Consider the following 18,708-nt stretch of genomic DNA (forward strand, 5'->3'; position numbering starts at 1 on the left):
CTGCAGCCCACCAGGCTCCTCCGTCCATGGGATTTTCCGGGCAAGAGTACTGGAGTGGGTTGACAGGTTATTTTCTGCTAAATATTTTCTGTTAAAACAGTGTCTTCTCCAGCAACACAATTCAAAAGCATCAGTTCTTCAGTGTTCAGCCTTCTTTACGGTCCAACTCTCACATCCATACGTGACTACTGGAAAAACGATAGCTTTGACTATATGGACCTTTGTCGGCAAAGCAATGTCTCTACAATATGCTGTCTAGGTTTGTCGTAGCTTTCCAAGGAGCAAGCATTTTTTAATCTCATGGCTGCAGCCACCGTCTGCAGTGATTTTTGAGCCCAAGGAAATAAAACCTGTCACAGCTTTCCCAATAAGGCATCGGCATTCAAATATTTTTAAAGCAAACCAAAAGTTTACTTTGAATTGGCTCAGTCATAAACAGCACCCCAATCTCAACAGCCTCTGAGCAGCAGTTCTGAAAGTAAGGAAGTGCACCCCTGATCGGGAGACATTGAGCTCTCTGCTTAAGCAGAGAGGGAGCCCCACCGAGGTCTCATGATGGGAGTTCAGAACCACAGCCCCCTGGGAGCCCACATGTGAGGCTCTGCAGTCCAGGCCCAAGAACACAGCTATGGTGGGGATAGTACTGACCCCTGAGGCTGGACCTGGGATCCCCACTCCATTTCCTGGATGTTCGGTACCGCTGTGTGGCCAACCCTTCCGGGAAACCTCTCTCAGGGCTCTCTGATGCGAGCCTCCACCATCGCCCTTTCCTGGAGCGCCTTCTGTCGCAGCGCAACTACGGTTCTCCTCCTGTCTAGGAGCAGCCATCCTACACACACACCCCACGTCTGGACCGGCAGTTTGGCATGTGGGACTCCAGCGCCACGTCCGAGGCAAGCACCTCCACACCTGGGCACCATGCCTTCCGTTTCACGGGCCTCGGGCTGGCTCCCTCAGGTTTGAGGGCCACTCGTAAGGTCCAACTGTATGCTGAGCAGCTCCCCGGCCTGGCTGGTCAGAGCAACACGCGTCCTCCTTGAACGTGGGGACCCCCTGGCCCCTGCCCACCACCTACGGGCGACCACATCTGGCCCTGCTGCCGAGGTTGGGTGCCTGGATCAGCAGACAGGGCCACACACGCACACTGGACGCCAGAGACAGGAGCGGCGGAGAAAGGCAGCGCCGGCCCCGCCCAGCCGCGTCTCCGGCCCACACGCCCCTCTCCTCCATGCTGCTGTGTCTCTCTCCCGCCTGTCGGCCAAGAACAGCGTCAGCTCCGCTCGCAACGACCCTGTCCTGACGGCACGCGGGCTGTGACCGCAGGGGCGGCAAGCGGGCCATGCTCTGTGCGGACCACTGGCTCCGGGTTCGCGGGGGGCACACCCGCACGCCTGCTCACGCAGCCGGCGCGGCTTCGTGTGTGACACGTGGGTGACGGAGGGTGCTGGTGACCGGCTCGTGAGAGGAGAGGTGCTCCCCCTGGCCCCAGACCCCCTCCTCAGACTGCCTGGGGCGAGCCAGCGCGGGCAGCAGGCAGTGGCAAGCACGGGACACACGAGGGCACACGTTCCTCCTTCCTAAGCTGGGAGGTAAGTTCGAACAGTTTCGCCTCCTTAGTGGCAGAGCTTCCGGAAGACAAAAGTTCAGACTACAAGGCCGACCGGGGACAGACAGCAAAGATGCCAGGGGAGAGAAGAAACCAGCCCTTGAGGGGAAGATCACAGGCAGAAGGGCGCCCCCTGGCGGCTGTTAGTGACCCTGCTCGGGGAGGGTTTGCGAGCACAGGACACCACCCGCCTCCGGGAAACCAGCCGGCCCCTCAGGTGCTCCCTGAGCTCCAGGCAATGCTCCAACAGCCAGGCCAGCACAGGCCCGGCCTGCCTCTCCATGCCCAGCCAGTGCCCACCAGCAGTGCGGGGCAACACCTTTCCCACCAGAAGGATGGGGTGGCTAGCTGGCTGTGGGCACCATATCCCTAGCAGCGCCACGTCTCCTGGACGCGGCCTCTCACCCGTGGGCTCCCGGGGACTGCAAGCTGGGAGTGGGGCCCTGGGTCTGCACCGTGCCCCGCTGTGACTTATTCAACAATGTATGAATAAAGACTTAAAACTGTGCTCATGACAGAGCTATTTTGGCCATCTCTTAACGAGAATGGGATTTTTCTCGTTCTGTATCCTGCTAGGCTTTGAGTTGCTGACTGAACTCTGAGCAGCAGTGACTCGGAGCTGAAGCATCCTGCGGACACACAGAGCACAGGACAAAACTGCAGGGAAGTTAATGTAGGGATGACATGGGAGCGGGGACTGTCTGACACTCAGGGAGTGCTCCCATCGCAGACGGGAAGCAGGACCCCCGCGTCTGCGCTCCTTTGTGGACTGAGCAGCACCGGGAGTGACACGGTGGGACAGCAAGGGAACAGGCCCTCCCCGCGCCCGCCCCCCGGGGACCAAGAGAAGCACCTTGGAGAGCGCAGCCACCCCCTGAGCCAGCTCAGCCTCCACTTCTGTCAGCATCTGCTGCAGCTTCTGCTCTGCCGGCTCCAGGCACAGCTGCAGCTGTCGGTCTTTATCCTCCTTCTACAAAGGGAAAGCAGAACATCAAAACGGGCCAAGTGGTGCAGCCTCTGCCATTGTTAGTAAGCTGAGACAAAACCTAAAGGCATGTGTCTACAGGATTAGTTCTGTTTCGGAAGCCGCGTCACGGTAATTTTTCTCTCAGTGTTCCTGGGCTTGGTCTCAGTAGGCAGAACACCTTCTGCCAGAGTATTTGCTTTTCCTAAACGTCTCCAAAGAAGTCTTTAAAAAAAAAAAAAAGTTCTTATATATTAAAGAAGATCAGGTTTCTATAGAAGCTTATTCATTCTTATTGACAAGTTAAGGGTCAGTACTGACCCTTCTTAAAACATCACCAGAATCATTATTTGAAGGGAACCCTACCGACCGCAGACGGCCATGGGCTTGTAAGCCAAATATGGCTTTCATCTCCTCTGAAATACAAACCTGACCAGAGTGTGCTTGGGGAAATGTCAGTCAACTAACATTTGTAAATGCATGATTATTCTTTTAATAGATCTTCTTACTCTGAAAACTTTCAGTGTAGAACATTTAGACAGATTCTTTTTTGAAAAAGAAAAAAAATGAAATGATCTATACGCTCGGGTTCCTGAGAGGTTAGCATTTATTTCTAAGCAGCTTTCTTATTTTTTCTGTGTGTGTATTACTCTATGTACGTACATAAACAATAAGATGTGCTTTAAAACCCTCAGAAAACAACAGCATATGGTACGTAGTATTTTCTGATCTGCCTTTTACAGCCATTATTTTGTATATCAGAATGCTCTTAATTAGCATTCCACATCATACATTTCAATGGCTTTCTAGTATTTTATTTTTGTAGTGGGGCCAATGATATACTTTGTCACACACCAGACTGACTCACTTTGTTTTGGAGAAGCCAGATTTGGTTTTCCTGATTAAGTCCTGATTATGTGAGACCACACAGGAACAGGAGCAAGTAAAGCTCACCAAACCACAGGAAGTACAAATCCTAATCAGACTGGAGCTCTAACCCTGCCTTTTGTCACAGTGACCCAAGTTCCTAACAGGCAGCCAGCTGCTGTGAAGTTCCCTGCTGCTCTCTGCTCTTTCAGGAAAAATGCTAACAAGCCAATAGATTCAAGTCAAGTGAAACAAGAGTCAGGAGTGGAATTCCACAAAATGGTTAACCCAAATCCCAAATAATTCAAACCTCTAAGTTGCAGTCACCCTCAATTTTTAAAAAATGTATTTCCTTTCAGTACAGCTGATTGACCATGATGTACATCCACACTTTTGAACGCAGTATTTTAGGGTCATAAGAACTTTACACTGGGACTTGATTTCCAACATGGGAGTCACATGAAAAGGTCTTTACCTTCCTTCCTCAGTATTCACTACTACAGAAGTCAGACACAGTTCAGGAAAAGCCATTACCTGTCGATGCATAGAATCCTTATTTGCGATTTCATTTTCAAGTTTATCATCGAGGTTGTGCACAGAGATGGCTTTGTGCTGTGCAGCGAGGCAGCGTTTCTCAAGTGTAGTGATTCTCTTCTCCATGTCCTCCTTCTGGGCCATAGCCTACAACCAGGCATTGCAGAGGAGAAAAGGTAAGTCATTATCATAGAATACTGCGATACAATTAAGAGTAAAAAAGCTGGACTAAATCCTAAGTTTCAAATCAAACATAAAATTAGTGTCCTCAAAAATAAAGTCCTAGACATGGCAGTTTTCTGAGATGTGAGCAAAAACGCGCCTACCTCAAATGTCACATTTGCCACAATGGAACCCATCTGTCTTAACGTCTGTCTGGCCACTCGATTTACCAAGCTTCTTTTCTACATCGTAAACCCGACCAGCAAACAAAAAGTACACTAAACTACTCTGTCATTGCAAGAATTCCAGGAGGGAAGGTATCTGGCATGAAATGAGGATCTCTATCTCCTACACCATACAGGCGGGCTTGACCCAGAACAGGGAGGGACCTTCAACAGATCCTACCGGGAGCTCTGAGGCTCATTTCCTCAGGTAAAAGTTGGAAAAATCTCATGCAATTTCCTCAAAATTACATAAGAATATTAATGAGTAGAAACAGAAGTCACAGTGTTACACAACTGGGAGCAGCCTTCTCCAGCCGAGTCCTCCTCAAGCAGTTACACCACATGGAGGAAACGCCCAAACCAGGAGCAGGGCTTGCTGCCGATGCGACTCCTGTCCGCCGGCTCAAAATCCATTTCAGGTCCCTCCGTGCTCACTAAGTAACCGATGTTGTCCTAACATTAAAAGTGAAAGGTCTTAAAAACGCTTTTTCCAGAATTCTCTGTGTATTAATCTCTGCCACCTAATCTCCTCCTGTTGCCAAAGAGTAGTGTGAACACGTTATACAAACGTGTGCAAATATTTCTGTTTTGAGTTCTCACACCGAGCTACTAAACAAGTACACCTGCTGTACCACATGTTGGAGGGGTGCCCTCTGAGACAGTCTCACGGGGGAGGGGTGGGGCAGAGTGGGCGCTGTCTCTCTGTGCAGAGAGGAGAGGCGAGGCTCACAGGAGGAGGCCTGAGCCCCCAGCTCTCTTCTGTTTTCACAGTGACCGTTAGGGAGCTTCTCATAAATCACGACACCCGCAGACACGACCGCCAGAAACATCCTGATTCTGCCTTGGTTACACAGCACGGGCCTGAGGATCTGAGGGTGAGCAAAAGCCACTCGACTTGTCTGACCGCTGGTATCACTGTCACACATCCTTTCAAGGAGCGGAACCTCAGAAAACTAGAGAAGATGGCCAGGCAAGCTGCCTCAGCAGAGCCCACACAGCATGTTCCCATCTCTCTGGGAGAGCGGGCTCCACAGATGTTCAGACTCACCTGAGTGAATCAGAAGGAAATTTCAGCATCATCGGGAATATGTTCAGCAGGCAGGTAGGGGGATGAACTGGGAGACTGGGGTTGACATATACACACTACTGATACTATGCATCAAGTCAGCAACGAGTGAGGACCTACTGAACAGCACCGGGCACTCTATCAGTGCTCTGTGGTGAAGTTAATGGGTAGGAAACCTAAAACACAGGGAGATTTGTGTGTGTGTGTGTGTGTGTGTGTGTATATATATATATATATATATATATATATATATATATATATATATATATATGATTGGTTCACATTGCTGTACAGCAGAAATTGACACAGCAGGGTAAATCAACTCCAATAAATGAATGAGTGGATGAATGAATTTTTTAAAAACGAACACACTGGGCCCCCTAGAACTTGTGGAAATGAGGAGTCCACACCCAGGGTGCAGCACAGCCATGTTGGTCCACTGCCAACGGGCCGCCTGGACCAGGCCTCTTCTACCCCAGAGACCTTGACGCAGAGGCGGGAAGGCAGCCAGTGGCGGTCTCGCCAGTGCTCTGCTCTTGCTCACGCAGCCGTGCCAAGGCTGAGATCACGGGGAGAACAAGGGACCCACATTCCGCCTCAGGACAACAGACACGTCCACTGTCACTCACTTCACGGACGTCCTGCTGTAATTTCACATTCATTTCCTTGGACTTGAGGAGGTCCTTCCTGGCCGTGTCCAGGTCGTTCTCCAGCTCTGTTACGTGGGCAGAGAGGGCTGCCAGGCGGTCCTTTATCTCTCTCTGCTCCCGTGACTTCTTCTCGATGATTTCCTGGAGCTCGGGCCCCTGAGCCAGGTCTTCGTCGCGGGTTCTCTAAGGGGGAAAGGAAACCTTAGACAGCCTTGTTTTGGGAGGGAGGGAACACAGCACTTCCGGAAAATCGGTGAAGTCAAAACTGCCTTCTGCGCTCTGGAGCTCACACGACCCTCACGGCCACTCAGACCTACATGATGCATTGGTGAAAGGTCTCAGCAGCCCCGCACAGACTGGATAGTAAGACGAGAACCAGACAGAGAGTGAGACCGAGGACATGCCTTTCCATTGGCGCTTGGCATGTTTTCTTGCTTGTGATTTACATCAAGCACCCCGTCCATTAGTATCTTTTTCGGGTTATTCTTCTCTTTAAGAATCATCAGTGAAAACCAAAAAATTGAATCAGAATAAAGAAATAAGTAAAGACAGCAAAACTCCATTTGGAAAAACTCAACTCAAAACTGAAAATACAGCATAAAAAGAAAATACATGGTGATGTTATCTATCCCAAATAGAAACAGGTGATTCGAGTCAGAATTTGTCTCCGACTAGACAAAGGGGTGCTTAAGAGATCCTGCAGCTCTGAGCCACAAGTCTAGTTTACTAGTCATTAAAATAACCCAGGTGGGCTGGTCCTCAATCAGAAAGATAAAGAACATCTGATGTCCACCACTACAGCCTTCACACTTTTTTAAAATGAAAGGATACAAATGACAAACCCTTGGACTGCAAGGAGATCCAACCAGTCCATTCTGAAGGAGATCAGCCCTGGGATTTCTTTGGAAGGAATGATGCGAAAGCTGAAACTCCAGTACTTTGGCCACCTCATGCGAAGACTTGACTCATTGGAAAAGACTGATGCTGGGAGGGATTGGGGGCAGGAGGAGAAGGGGACGACCGAGGATGAGATGGCTGGATGGCATCACCGACTCGATGGACGTGAGTTTGAGTGAACTCCGGGAGATGGTGATGCACAGGGAGGCCTGGCGTGCTGCGATTCATGGGGTCGCAAAGAGTCGGACACGACTGAGTGACTGAACTGAACTGAACTGAACTAACTGAAATTACACGATGAATGATCCAACTTACCTTGTTATGTGTGGCACCTAATTCTTCTAACAAACTACACCTTTCAAGTGCTCCTCCTGTGTTGATGTGTGTATATACGTGAGTGCACTTCTTAGCGTATGCTGCTGCTGCTGCTGCTGCTAACTCGCTCCAGTCGTGTCTGACTCTGTGCGACCCCATAGATGGCAGCCCACCAGGCTTCCCTGTCCCTGGGATTCTCCAGGCAAGAACACTGGAGTGGGTTGCCATTTCCTTCTCCAGTGCATGAAAGGGAAAAGTGAAAGTGAAGTTGCTCAGCAGTGTCCGACTCTTCGCGACCCCACGGACGGAAGCCTACCAGGCTCCTCCACCCATGAGATTTTCCAGGCAGGAGTACTGGAGTGGGTTGCCATTGTATACTCACCCTAATACGCGGCTACTATAACAGAATACATTTAATGTATCTCATTGATCTTAACATCAAAAAATCTGCTTATTAACAGCTTTAAATTCTAAGTTTGAGAGGAAAAAAAATGCTTCCTAAAATAACTCTATTACTTAGTTTTTAATTGCAAATTGATATACAGAACATAATAAATCTTGAGACATTTATACCAACTAATACATTTTAACTGGCGGCTTCCCAGGTGGACCAATGGTAAAGAATCCACCTGCCAATGCAAGAGGGCAGGTTCAATCCTTGGGTCGGGAAGATCCCCTGGAGTAGAAGATGGCCACCCACTCCAGTATTCTTGCCTGGGAAGTCCCAGGAAAAGAGGAGCATGGTGGGCTACAGTCCACAGGGTCGCAAAGACTCGGACATGACTGAGCATGTATGCAGGCAACACTTTTTAACCACATAAAACTCTGACTTCTTACGGAAAAAAGGTATTTACAAGAATTCAAGAAGCTCAAAAGTCAACTAGTTACATAAATACGTGCATCATCCACCTAACAAGGCTGCAAGTGTACAAATCCAGGATGGCCGGGTGGCTGGTACCTTCGTGTCCAGGGCCTTGTGGTGCTCAAAGAGTGACTTCAGCGCCTGGAGCACCTCCAGCTCGATGGTCATGCCCTCTGGGGTCTGCGCCTGCCACTTGCCCGCCGTCGTCTGGAGGGACGGTATATACTGGGAAACCAGGCGCTCCAGGTGCTCCAGCAGCAGCTGCAGGGCAGGGCCAAAGGAGCACCGTCAACCTCATGCTTGAATTCAGGGCCGACAACCCCTCTCAGCCTCATGCTACAGCCGGAAACATGCTGAGGCAAGTCAGAATCCCGCCACTTCAGTCTAAAGTTAGAGTGGACTTCCCCAGTGGCCCGGTAGTTAAGACTCCACACTTCTGCAGGGGTCATGGGTTTTAATCCCTGGTCAGGGAACTAAGACCCCACACAAACTGTAGCATGGACAAAATTGTAGGTTAAGAGAACTCCCCCCTCCAATGTACTAAAATTATAGTAGCTCTCATCATAAATTTGAAGCCAAGTATGAGAACCCCAAACTGATCCACCCTGGTCTGCTCAGTGGGAAGATGTGAAAAATGACTTGAAAACCAGACAGAGTTTAAAGACAGCAACACGGAGCCCAGCGGTGGCCCCCGCGGGGCAAATGTCAACATGTGAGAATTCCCCTACTGACCATGATGTTATTCCTCTCTGCTATCAGCAGAGCTATTTCTTCTTCTCTTGCAAGAAGCTGTTCCCGGCATATATTGAGTTCTTCCGTAGATGTTGCCAACTCCTAGAAAACAGTGAAATGAGTAAGTAACTAAATGCAAACACAAATTAAAAAGAGAGCGAGACTCTGAAGACTGACCCTGTCAAGTCTCTCCAGGCTCCACACAAAGGGTCTCCCTGCCCCTCCAGAGAAGAGGGGGTCCACTGACCCCAAGACCACACAGACCACCACAACTCAGACCGGCCTTCAGCCTCCACCTCGACCTGGCAGGCACGCGGCAGGGGAGAACCCGGAATCCAAGCCTGCCTTCTCAAGACCCAGGGACGTCTGAGAAACTTCCCTAAACATAAACCTAACAACAAAGTGGATAAAGAGATTCTTAAACGACACACAGACAAGTGACCTAGAACTGCTGGGGAGAGTGAGGAAGAAAGGTAAGATCTACAAGGCCATCAGGCTTTGGAGTGTTCCTCTGGGAAAAAGGCTGATGGCACCCCAAGGCCATCTGTTAGCCTGACTCCACTGAAGTCACCCAGTCATTCAATAAACTGGAGAAAATGTTAAATTCATGTTTTATGTATTTTATCACAATTTTCACGCACGCGGTGCCGTCCACATGGTGAACTTGCTCACACTGAACCACATGGAGTCTTTCATTCTTCTAGTTTTCTTTACACAAATAAAAAAATCCTGGGCTACATATCCCCTACTACAGCACCTAGAACACTGCCCAACACTTGTTCCGAGGCATGTAGTAGACATGTGAAGCTACGAGGGTGTATGTTATACACATGAGCAGTAGGTACCCGTCATTAAGATACTGGACACACTGTTCTGTGCTCTGTAAGATGGGAGAGGTTAAGGGGCTTAGCCTTTCTGCTTCAAGGACTGACTCTATAGCTCAATCCACGTGCCCCAGGACTCCTCCAGACAGTGTTTCCCTTCTTGTGGGGCCCCCGCCCGTCCTCCACACAGCACCTGCACAACCACTTACAAGGTCAACCTGCTGGGGTCGATCTTGCCCAGAAGGCCAAAACGCCCTGGCCGGCAGGGCCTACAACCACGCTAACAAAATGAAACACAGCTCCAACGCTTCGCTGGGTGAAGGCCAATCCGACGGGCCCAGCCCCCGGCTGCTCTCACCTCAGGCCGCTCTGCTTCCAGGACTTGGGCTGAGGCCAAGTTCTTCCTTGTCTTGGCCTTTGCCTTGGGGATGCAGCACTGGAAAAGTGCCCATAGGCGGGCCCTTCTGCGACCCATCCTCGCGGATGGGGGCAGCCCCCCACTCAGGGGCAACTGCTGTTTCACGGTTAGATACCTCAGCACCCGAGCTATCACCACCGATCTCACACTACGACCACCACTATTCACACTACGACCACCGCTCTCACACACACCGCTCTCACACACCACTCTCACACACCACTCTCACACACGACACTCTCACACACCACTCTCAGACACACTGCTCTCACACTAGGACCACCGCTCTCACACCACGACCATCAGCGCTGCTGTCTCTAGAAGAAATGGCACGAAGGCTCTGCCTCCCGCACGTCTCCCAGGAGCCTGGCACCTGGAACCCACTCAGTCATAAGGGGCTCCATGGTAACAGGGGGGCTGGGCTCAGGCCCACCATCAAGGGTGCAGAGAGGGGGGAGGGGCTGCCCAAAAGATGACAGATGAGTGTGGGGTGCAGGAGAAGGAAGGCTGTGCCCACAGCTCAGGCCCACCATCAGACTTGACCCTGCAAGGATACTGGTTCACAGTTGAACCAAATAGTAGAAACTGCTTCAGAAACCACCACCACTAGGAATGAGCACGTCTTCTAAGTGGGCTTCTGCCTCCTCTACCCCCCAAACAAGCCTCCAGGGAGGCTACTGAAAGGGCACCACTGAACTCAAGGGTGTCCCTAGAACCCACCCGGGTGACAAGGACTCACCGCACTAGCTGCCCCTCACTCACCCTGAGCTCTGTCCTCCCTGACTGACTCCCTCACTTGACTTCAGCAAGGGCTTGACCAACCTCGCTCCAGGCACTTAAAATGAATTCTCAGTGGGTACAGGGCTTCGGTCAATCTGCTGCGAACTCGCCCTCTTCACTTTGACCCTGGGCTGCCAGACAACTCTGCCCCGTGGGGGCTGCACGGTGGAGGTTCAGGGGTGTCCCTGCCTTGAACCGTGACAGCCAGCGCCTCCCAGACCCCGCCAGGTGCTGCCCCTCCCTCCACGCCCGAGTCTCCCACCCCCTCTCCTGGCCCCACTCCCAGCCTCGCGGCTCTCCACTCGCCAGGGCACAGGCCATACTGCTCCTGGCTCAGCCAGGGCCTCTGCTGTCACTTGAGGACCTCGGTCCCCAGGGTGCTTGAGGCCCTATATCCACCCATCTCAGCAGTTACAGACTCTGGGAGACACAGAGTACAGTTTGGGGTCCCGCCTGCTGTTCACGCTGAACACATTCTCTTATTTTCGCTTTATCTGCTGGAGTTCTCTGAGATGTCTTTTGAAAACCTCAACTGTTGCTTTCAAAAAGACTGTAAAATCACTGTGCTCAACTTTAAGAATAAAATCTTCATTTTCAACCTTCAAGTGAAACTGGAGAGAAGAGTCAAGGCAGTCATTTTTTCACACTGAAAAAGAAAACCCGCACGTGACTACATCACAGAATACAGTTCACGCAACCCCTTCCTCCTCAGCCTTCTCCTCCACTACCAGCCGCCTGTCATCACAAGGCCTGCCCTGGGCCGGCAGGGACAAGGGAAGAGGGCAGACTGGCTCCTCTGTCCCCAGGCCGCATGGGCCGCTTGCCCCACCTTCTTCCCAAGTTCAAGTGGCACTGAAACAGCCCAGGCAAGCAGGGGATTCTGATCAGAAACACAACCGTGGGTAATGAGCAAGGGCCCCTGGTTCTTGTTTACCCCAGCACCAAAGATGATCAATATAATTACTGTGAATTTTACATGTGGCTTCAGATGAGAGACGACACCCGGGGCTTCCCCACTACCAGTTATAGATGCAAGCAGCTTGTGGGTCAGCCTACCAAGAGCTAGAGAAGCTAAATACATTTCAAAAGAGGTCCTTAGGCAGCCACAATCCAAGATTTCAAACAAAAGCCCAGTGAGGGAGCTGGAGACTGAGAGGGCCGCTCCTTCCCTCGGGGCATCAGAACAAAGCTGACTCTGGGAAGAAAAGGCAGGGAAAAAGTCAAGCAGAGGGGACTGGCTAACAGCTCTGGACACTTCCTTGGGCTGGGAAGACAAAAATCCAACCACAGGCCTGACAAGTCAGTCCGGATGGTAGAGACTAAGGTCCCCAAGAAACGGGAGGCACAGAAAACATACCCAGCACTCTGCCCAAACCGGCTGAGCGCTGAGTATCAATCACCTTGTGGTGCTCGGGAGACAGATGGTGGGCTTCAGGACCGGCCGAGAAGGGAGGGGCCATGGGAGGCACCCCAGGCTTCCAGATGGAGATGCTGGAGGGCTCCTCCCTGGGATCAGGGGGAGAAGGTGGGTGAAGGCTGCTGAGACTCAGCTTACAAAGACACCCCAGCCTCAAGTCACTCAGACCCTGAGTGAACAGACAGCTCTGTCCTCACTAGAGGTCTACATCAGAGGAACCTCTGGAGAAGACAGCATCACCAGACACTCTAGGGGTTTCCATAGATAATGTCCACCATGCAACCAAAAAAGCAAATAAGGGTGTAACAACAAATAAGACCAAGAGAAAAAGAACGGAAACAGGTCCAGAGGTATCTGATGTATATCAGCATATCAGAGGTATGCTAGAGGAATCAGATGCAAACTTCACCAGTTCAAAAATATACTTGACCAAAGGAAAACTTTCTGAGACTCAAAACCGATTCTAGAACTTTCAAATAACAGTGACTGAATTTAAGAACTCAGGCTCTGGGCTTCACATCAAGTTGGGTGTAGCTGAAGAGAGGATCAGTGAACTGAGGAATGGATCGGTTAAAAAAATATATATGAGGGAAAAAAGTACAGAATATAGCGAAGGAACCCGTTGTTAAACTACATTGTTAAAAACTATAAATGGGGCCCCTCATGGTGGAGAAAAGACAGTCAGGGGAATAAGAAATGCCTCCAGGGCCTGAAACTAAAGAGCCTCTTAATGAAAGTGAAAGAGGAGAGTGAAAAGGCTGGCATAAAACTCAACATTCAAACAATGAAGATCATGGCAGCCGGCCCCATCACTTCATGGCAAATGAATGGGGAAACAACGGAAACAGTGACAGTCTTTATTTTCTTGGGCTCCAAAATTACTGCAGACGGTGAAATGAAAAGACGCTTGCTCCTTGGAAGGAAAGCTATGACAAACCTAGACAGCACATTAAAAAGCAGAGACATTCCTTTGCTGACAAAGGTTCATTCAGTCAAAGCTATGGTTTTTCCAGTAGTCATGTATGGATGTGAGAGCTGGCGCATGAAGAAGGCTGAACGCCAAAGAATCGATGCTTCTGAACTGTGGTGTTGGAAAAGACTCTTGAGAGCCCCGTGGACTGCAAGGAGATCCAACCAGTCAATCCTAAAGCAAATCAGTCCTGAATATTCATTGGAAAGACTGATGCTGAAGCTCCAATACTTTGGCCGCCTGATGCGAAGAACTGCCTCTTTGGAAAAGAACCTGATGCTGGGGAAGACTGAAGGCAGGAGGAGAAGGGGAAGACAGAGGATGAGATGCTTGGATGGCATCACTGACTCGATGGACATGAGTTTGAGCAAGCTCCGGGAATCGGTGATGGACAGAGAAGCCTGGCGGGCTGCAGTCCATGGGGTCGCAGTGGGTCAGACATTCAGCAACTGAACTGACTGACAGGGACAGTGGCAAGAGTTGGTTCAAGAATCAGAGCATTGACTCAAAAATGAAAACCACACACTGGTTTCAGCAGCTCTGCAGGTGCCTAAGGCAAGAAGAAAATGTTCAAGCTCTCAGAGGAAAAAATCTGTGGCTTTTTATGGCACAGCAACACTGAGAGCTGACTTTTCAAGAAAAAGGAAGTCAGAAGATAATGGACTGGCATCTGTAAAATGCTGAAAAACAAATAACCACCTGGAACCAACCTGGAATTCGATACCCAACAAAAACACTCTTCGAAAGTGCAAGCAAAATAAAGACTTGTAGGGCAAATGGAAATGAGACAATTCATCAACCACAGACATGAACTAAAAAATATTAAGGCAGTGCTTTGGGAGAAAGAAAAGTCGTCTCTGACTGAAATATAAACAACAAGTAAAGACCAACAATGAGGTAACTGTCAGGGTAAATATTAATGCTACAGTGATGATAACGCCGACAATATATCTAAAATTTTAAAGGATAACAGTGACAAGGAGGAAACAGTCATGTCAGGGAGGCAGTAAAAGTACTAAGTTAGACTTCAATGTAAAACACAGGCTGTGTCTGCGAATGTGCACCCACCAACCTGGCAGAGGAGCACAGAACTAGAGAAACACCTCATCCTTCTAAAAGAAGGCAAGAGAAAAGAACACGGAACAGGTGGGACAAACAGAAAACACACAGCAACACGGTATCTACAGACGGAAACATCAAAGTTATAAACAGAGCAAATGTCCTCATTAAAAGATAAAAGCGTCACCCTGATTAAGATTAGAGCCACACACTCTTCCCAGAGGCACATGTTAAGATGGAAGACCACAGACAGGTGAGAGTAAAAGATGCCCAGGCGAACAAGGGCAGAAACCTGACGCGGCAACATCACTGTCAGAGAGAGTCTAAGGTAAGAAGCATCACTAGCGATAAAGAGGAGCATCTCATGCTCACGCAAGTCCAGTCTGCCAAGACGATGAGGATTCTAAATCTGAATGTCCCTAATAACATAACCTCAAAACATCAATACATACAAACTGACAGAAATAGAAGAGCAGTCACAGCCAAGTTCATAATTGCAGTGGGAGACGTTAAAGACACATCTCTCGGGGAACTGGGCTCCCTGGGACGTCGTCACCTGCAGCCACGAAGCACCTGAAATGCGGCTGGCTCTACAATGAGATGTGCTTCAAGCCTGAAACACACGCTGGATTTTAAAGACTTAGCATGAGAAAACGAACGTAAAATATTTCATTAGGTTTTATCAGGTTGATTACACACTGAAATGACAATATTTTGGGAATGTTAAAAATAAAATATATTACAGGTAACTTCAGCTACTTCTGCTTTACTCAACGTGGCTACCGAAATCTGAATTATGATTGACAAATCTGATCTAACTGATACGCACGTAACACTGCATTCCCACTGATAGATATTATTTTCAAGAGCCCAAGGAACATATAACAAAATGAATATATATTGAGCCCTTAGGAAAGCTCAAATTATTTCAGAGGACTGAAATAATGCAGGGTATACTTATGGATTGCAATGGGCTGATGGCTTATGTGCCCTCAAACTTCACCCTGCACGTGGTGATGATACCAGAAGGCAGGGACTCTGGGAGAGCTCAGGTCAGGAGGGAATGGGCTGCCATGCTGCCAGGACAGGGAGAAGAAGCAGGCAGTCTAGGAACCAGGAAACAGGTCTCACCAGACGCGGCACCTGCTGGTAATCTTGGGACTTCCCAGGCTCCGGTACTATAAGAAGCAACTTTCTGTTGTTTATCAGCTGGTCTACGGTATTCATAACAGTAGCCCCTAAAGACCGAGACGGGGCTCTTCATGGAATTAACAGAGATCAAAAAAGGGTCACCAGAAAAACCTCCCCAAACATTGGGAAGATAAATCACATACTTCTTGTAGACTTTCATGAATAATAATTTTAAAAAGCACAATGTAAATTAGAAAATACTTTTACATACAAGATAAGGAAAATTTGGCTTATTCAAACTTGCGGGACCCAGCCAACTGTGTTTAGATGGTAACCTAAAGCCTTAAACACATATACTGGAAAAGAAGGAAGGCCGAAATCAGCTGAGCCTCCTCCCAAAAATCCAGACAGAAAGCACAGCGAGTGGAGCACAAGGTGGATGGGAGAAAAGGAGCAGGAAATGAGGGAACACAGGGCAAACAGGGAATTGTTTAAACAAGCCAGACGTCGGCTCTTGGAAAGGACCGATAAACCTGATAAACCCCTAGGGAGACTGGTTAGAGAAAGAGACAGAGCACAAATCACCAGTATCAAGGATCTTTAAAACGGGGCACAACACATCTTACAGAAAAGAAAGATAGTGTGAACCACAGTTCACTTACTCATAGGAGAGTCTACGGGCCTAGCAAAGGGGAAATGCCTTACCTAAACATAACCAGGAAGACATACAAAATCAGAAAATGTTATTTGCATGAAAAAAACTAAATCTGAAATTAAAAGCCTCCCCGCAATGAAACCAACTGGTTTTGTCAATCAATGCTTCCAAAAATCTAGGGAAGAAAACAGCAATCTCACAGGAACTCTCAGGGTAAACAAGGAACACTCTCCACCTTGTTTTCGAAGACTAGCATACTGCTACTGTTGCTAAGTCACTTCAGTCGTGTCCGACTCTGTGTGACCCCACAGACGGCAGCCCACCAGGCTCCCCTGTCCCTGGGATTCTCCAGGCAAGAACACTGGAGTGGGATGCCATTTCCATCTCCAATGCATGAAAGTGAAAAGTGAAAGGGAAGTCGATCAGTCCTGTCACACTCTTAGCCATCCCATGCAGTGCAGCCCACCAGGCTCCTCCGTCCATGGGAGTTTCCCGGCAAGAGTACTGGAGTGGGTTGCCATTGCCTTCTCCATGGATTATAGGAACATTAAAGATACACACACACACACACACACACACACACACACACACACACACATACACACAGAGTTCACTGTGTGAGGTGATGCGTATGTTGAGCAATCATTCCATGATGTCTATGGGCATCAAGTCATCACAGTGTAGACCTGAAATACACAAAAACTGTCTCTGTCACTGACTGCTTAGTGAAGCTAGGGTTCTAAAATCAGGGCCTGGCACCTTATAGCTGGCAGGTGTGGGAACTTGGGTTCATGTGCAGGCTGTACACTCTCTTAATCACATGTGAGACCTGAAGCAACCAAGCCACTCTCCATTTTTCTTTTTCTGTTTTCCTCTGTTCCCCTTGCCATTTGTATTTAACAGATTCCCAGCATTGAGTGAGCAGCGTCAATGCAGCAAGAATGTTTCCCCATTTAAGGCAGGAGCATGTAACACCAGCAGACTTCCCCATCACTCCTGGGTGCTGCATCACACAGAAAAGCAAAGAAACTCGACATTCCCGAGACAGAGCTGCCCGACGGCAGTGGGGACTATGGTCCCCCAGGTGTCCCAAGGGGACCCCCAGGGGCTAGGAGCCCACGCTGGGGCCCCCAGCTTGAGGCCACACTTGCCTTTCCACCATTCTGAAGGTCATGGCAGAAGAAAGCCAGGCCATGGAAGGGGGATGGTGTGGGACTCAGGGCAGGACTGACTCGGGTCTGTGCTGGGCTCCACACCCAGTCACCACTCTTGGAGTGTACAAAGTTCTTGGGGTCATTCTGGGTATCTGGCAAAAAGCAATGGAGCCAAAGTCACTTGGCATGGTTTTTAAGGAAAAAACCTCACTGAAGATTCACTCAGCGCCAGCCTCGGCCCCTACTGAGATGCAGACTCCTGGTCATCCAAGGCTGTGCCCGCAGCCCACCAGGGCAAGGGCAGCCTCCCGGACACAGGGTGACACATGGCATTCTTCCCCCACTTTGAATGAAGGGCTGCACCCCCCTGGATTAACCCGGCTCACCCCTACACTTCTGATGCTGAGGCCCCCGTGACTCCCACGACCAGAGGATCCAGCCTCTCCTGGGGCCTCCGTGTCACGGCACAGGCCTTGTCCACGTGGCCCCAGCAGGCAGGGTGAGTCCTGTGCGGAGCCTCCCAGCTCGTTGGCCTTGCTGCTCACATCAGGGCTGTGCAGGAGCACTGTGGGTCCACTGAATGAGTGGATGAGGGCCCCTAACAATGACAGTGATGACGACGAGGAGGAAGAGGTGAAGGGGGCGGAGGTCCAAGTGTCAGCCCCTGATTCAGGCATCTGTGCGTATTAACTCATTTAACCTCATGACAAGGTTGTGTGTCTGTGTGTGGGGGGCAGGGGCCGGTCCTGCCACTGTTCTCACCTTGGAGCCGGCAAGTTCACTCTCAGTGTCCAGGGGTGGCTGAAGCCACTGGCCACAGACTGGACAGCTTTAACACAAACTCATTCGCCCCCAGTTCTGGAGTCAGAAACCTGTGATCAAGGTGCGGGCAGGGCTCAGCTCCCTCCAGAGGCTCCAGGGGAGGGTCCCTCTGGCCTGGTCCAGCTCTTGGGGGACCCCAGGCCTCCCCGGGCTTGTGGCCACATCACCCCGACCTCTGCGTCCATGTGCCAAACCTTCTCCCCTGGGTGGCTCTGCGCTTCAGATCACTCCCTCTTCTCTTCCAAGCACACCTGCCATTGGATTTAGGGTGCACATGCATCCCGGGTGATTTGTTGCAGAGGTCAGTAAATTATTTCCATCTGCCGAGACCATTCATAGGAATAAGGTCACATTTGCAGGCTGTGGAAGGATGGATGGCTTTCGGGGCCACCACTCAAACCACCATACTGGTCATGAGGCCACCGGGCAGAGCCTCACTGGGCTTGGTGCAGGGAGCTTTGAAGAAGCAGGGCTCCAGGACTTCAGTCCTAAGGCTGCCTCAAGAAGACAGTTAGCATCAGGACATTTGGGCACAGAGAACAGATGAGCAGGGCTCCAAGGTGTGCTGGTGGGCGTGGGGCTCTCCTGCAGGGAACCTG

General features: G+C 50.0%; 1 protein-coding gene across 1 annotated transcript in view; it reads right to left on the reverse strand.

The window, feature by feature from the left end:
• LOC138094939 (liprin-alpha-1-like) overlaps positions 1–10,178 on the reverse strand; it is a 34,757-nt gene extending 24,579 nt beyond the window's left edge. The window contains exons 1-10 of the mRNA XM_068990948.1: positions 10,062–10,178; positions 8,880–8,981; positions 8,244–8,408; positions 7,664–7,679; positions 7,287–7,341; positions 6,478–6,580; positions 6,053–6,256; positions 3,972–4,118; positions 2,460–2,576; positions 1,144–1,251 (exon numbers count right to left, since the gene is read on the reverse strand). Coding sequence (XP_068847049.1) covers positions 1,144–1,251; positions 2,460–2,576; positions 3,972–4,118; positions 6,053–6,256; positions 6,478–6,580; positions 7,287–7,341; positions 7,664–7,679; positions 8,244–8,408; positions 8,880–8,981; positions 10,062–10,178 — 1,134 coding nt within the window. The remainder of the gene's footprint in view (positions 1–1,143; positions 1,252–2,459; positions 2,577–3,971; positions 4,119–6,052; positions 6,257–6,477; positions 6,581–7,286; positions 7,342–7,663; positions 7,680–8,243; positions 8,409–8,879; positions 8,982–10,061) is intronic.
• Positions 10,179–18,708: the final 8,530 nt, after the last annotated feature.

Source organism: Capricornis sumatraensis, chromosome 19, assembly GCF_032405125.1.
Source record: "Capricornis sumatraensis isolate serow.1 chromosome 19, serow.2, whole genome shotgun sequence".
Taxonomy (NCBI): domain Eukaryota; kingdom Metazoa; phylum Chordata; class Mammalia; order Artiodactyla; family Bovidae; genus Capricornis; species Capricornis sumatraensis.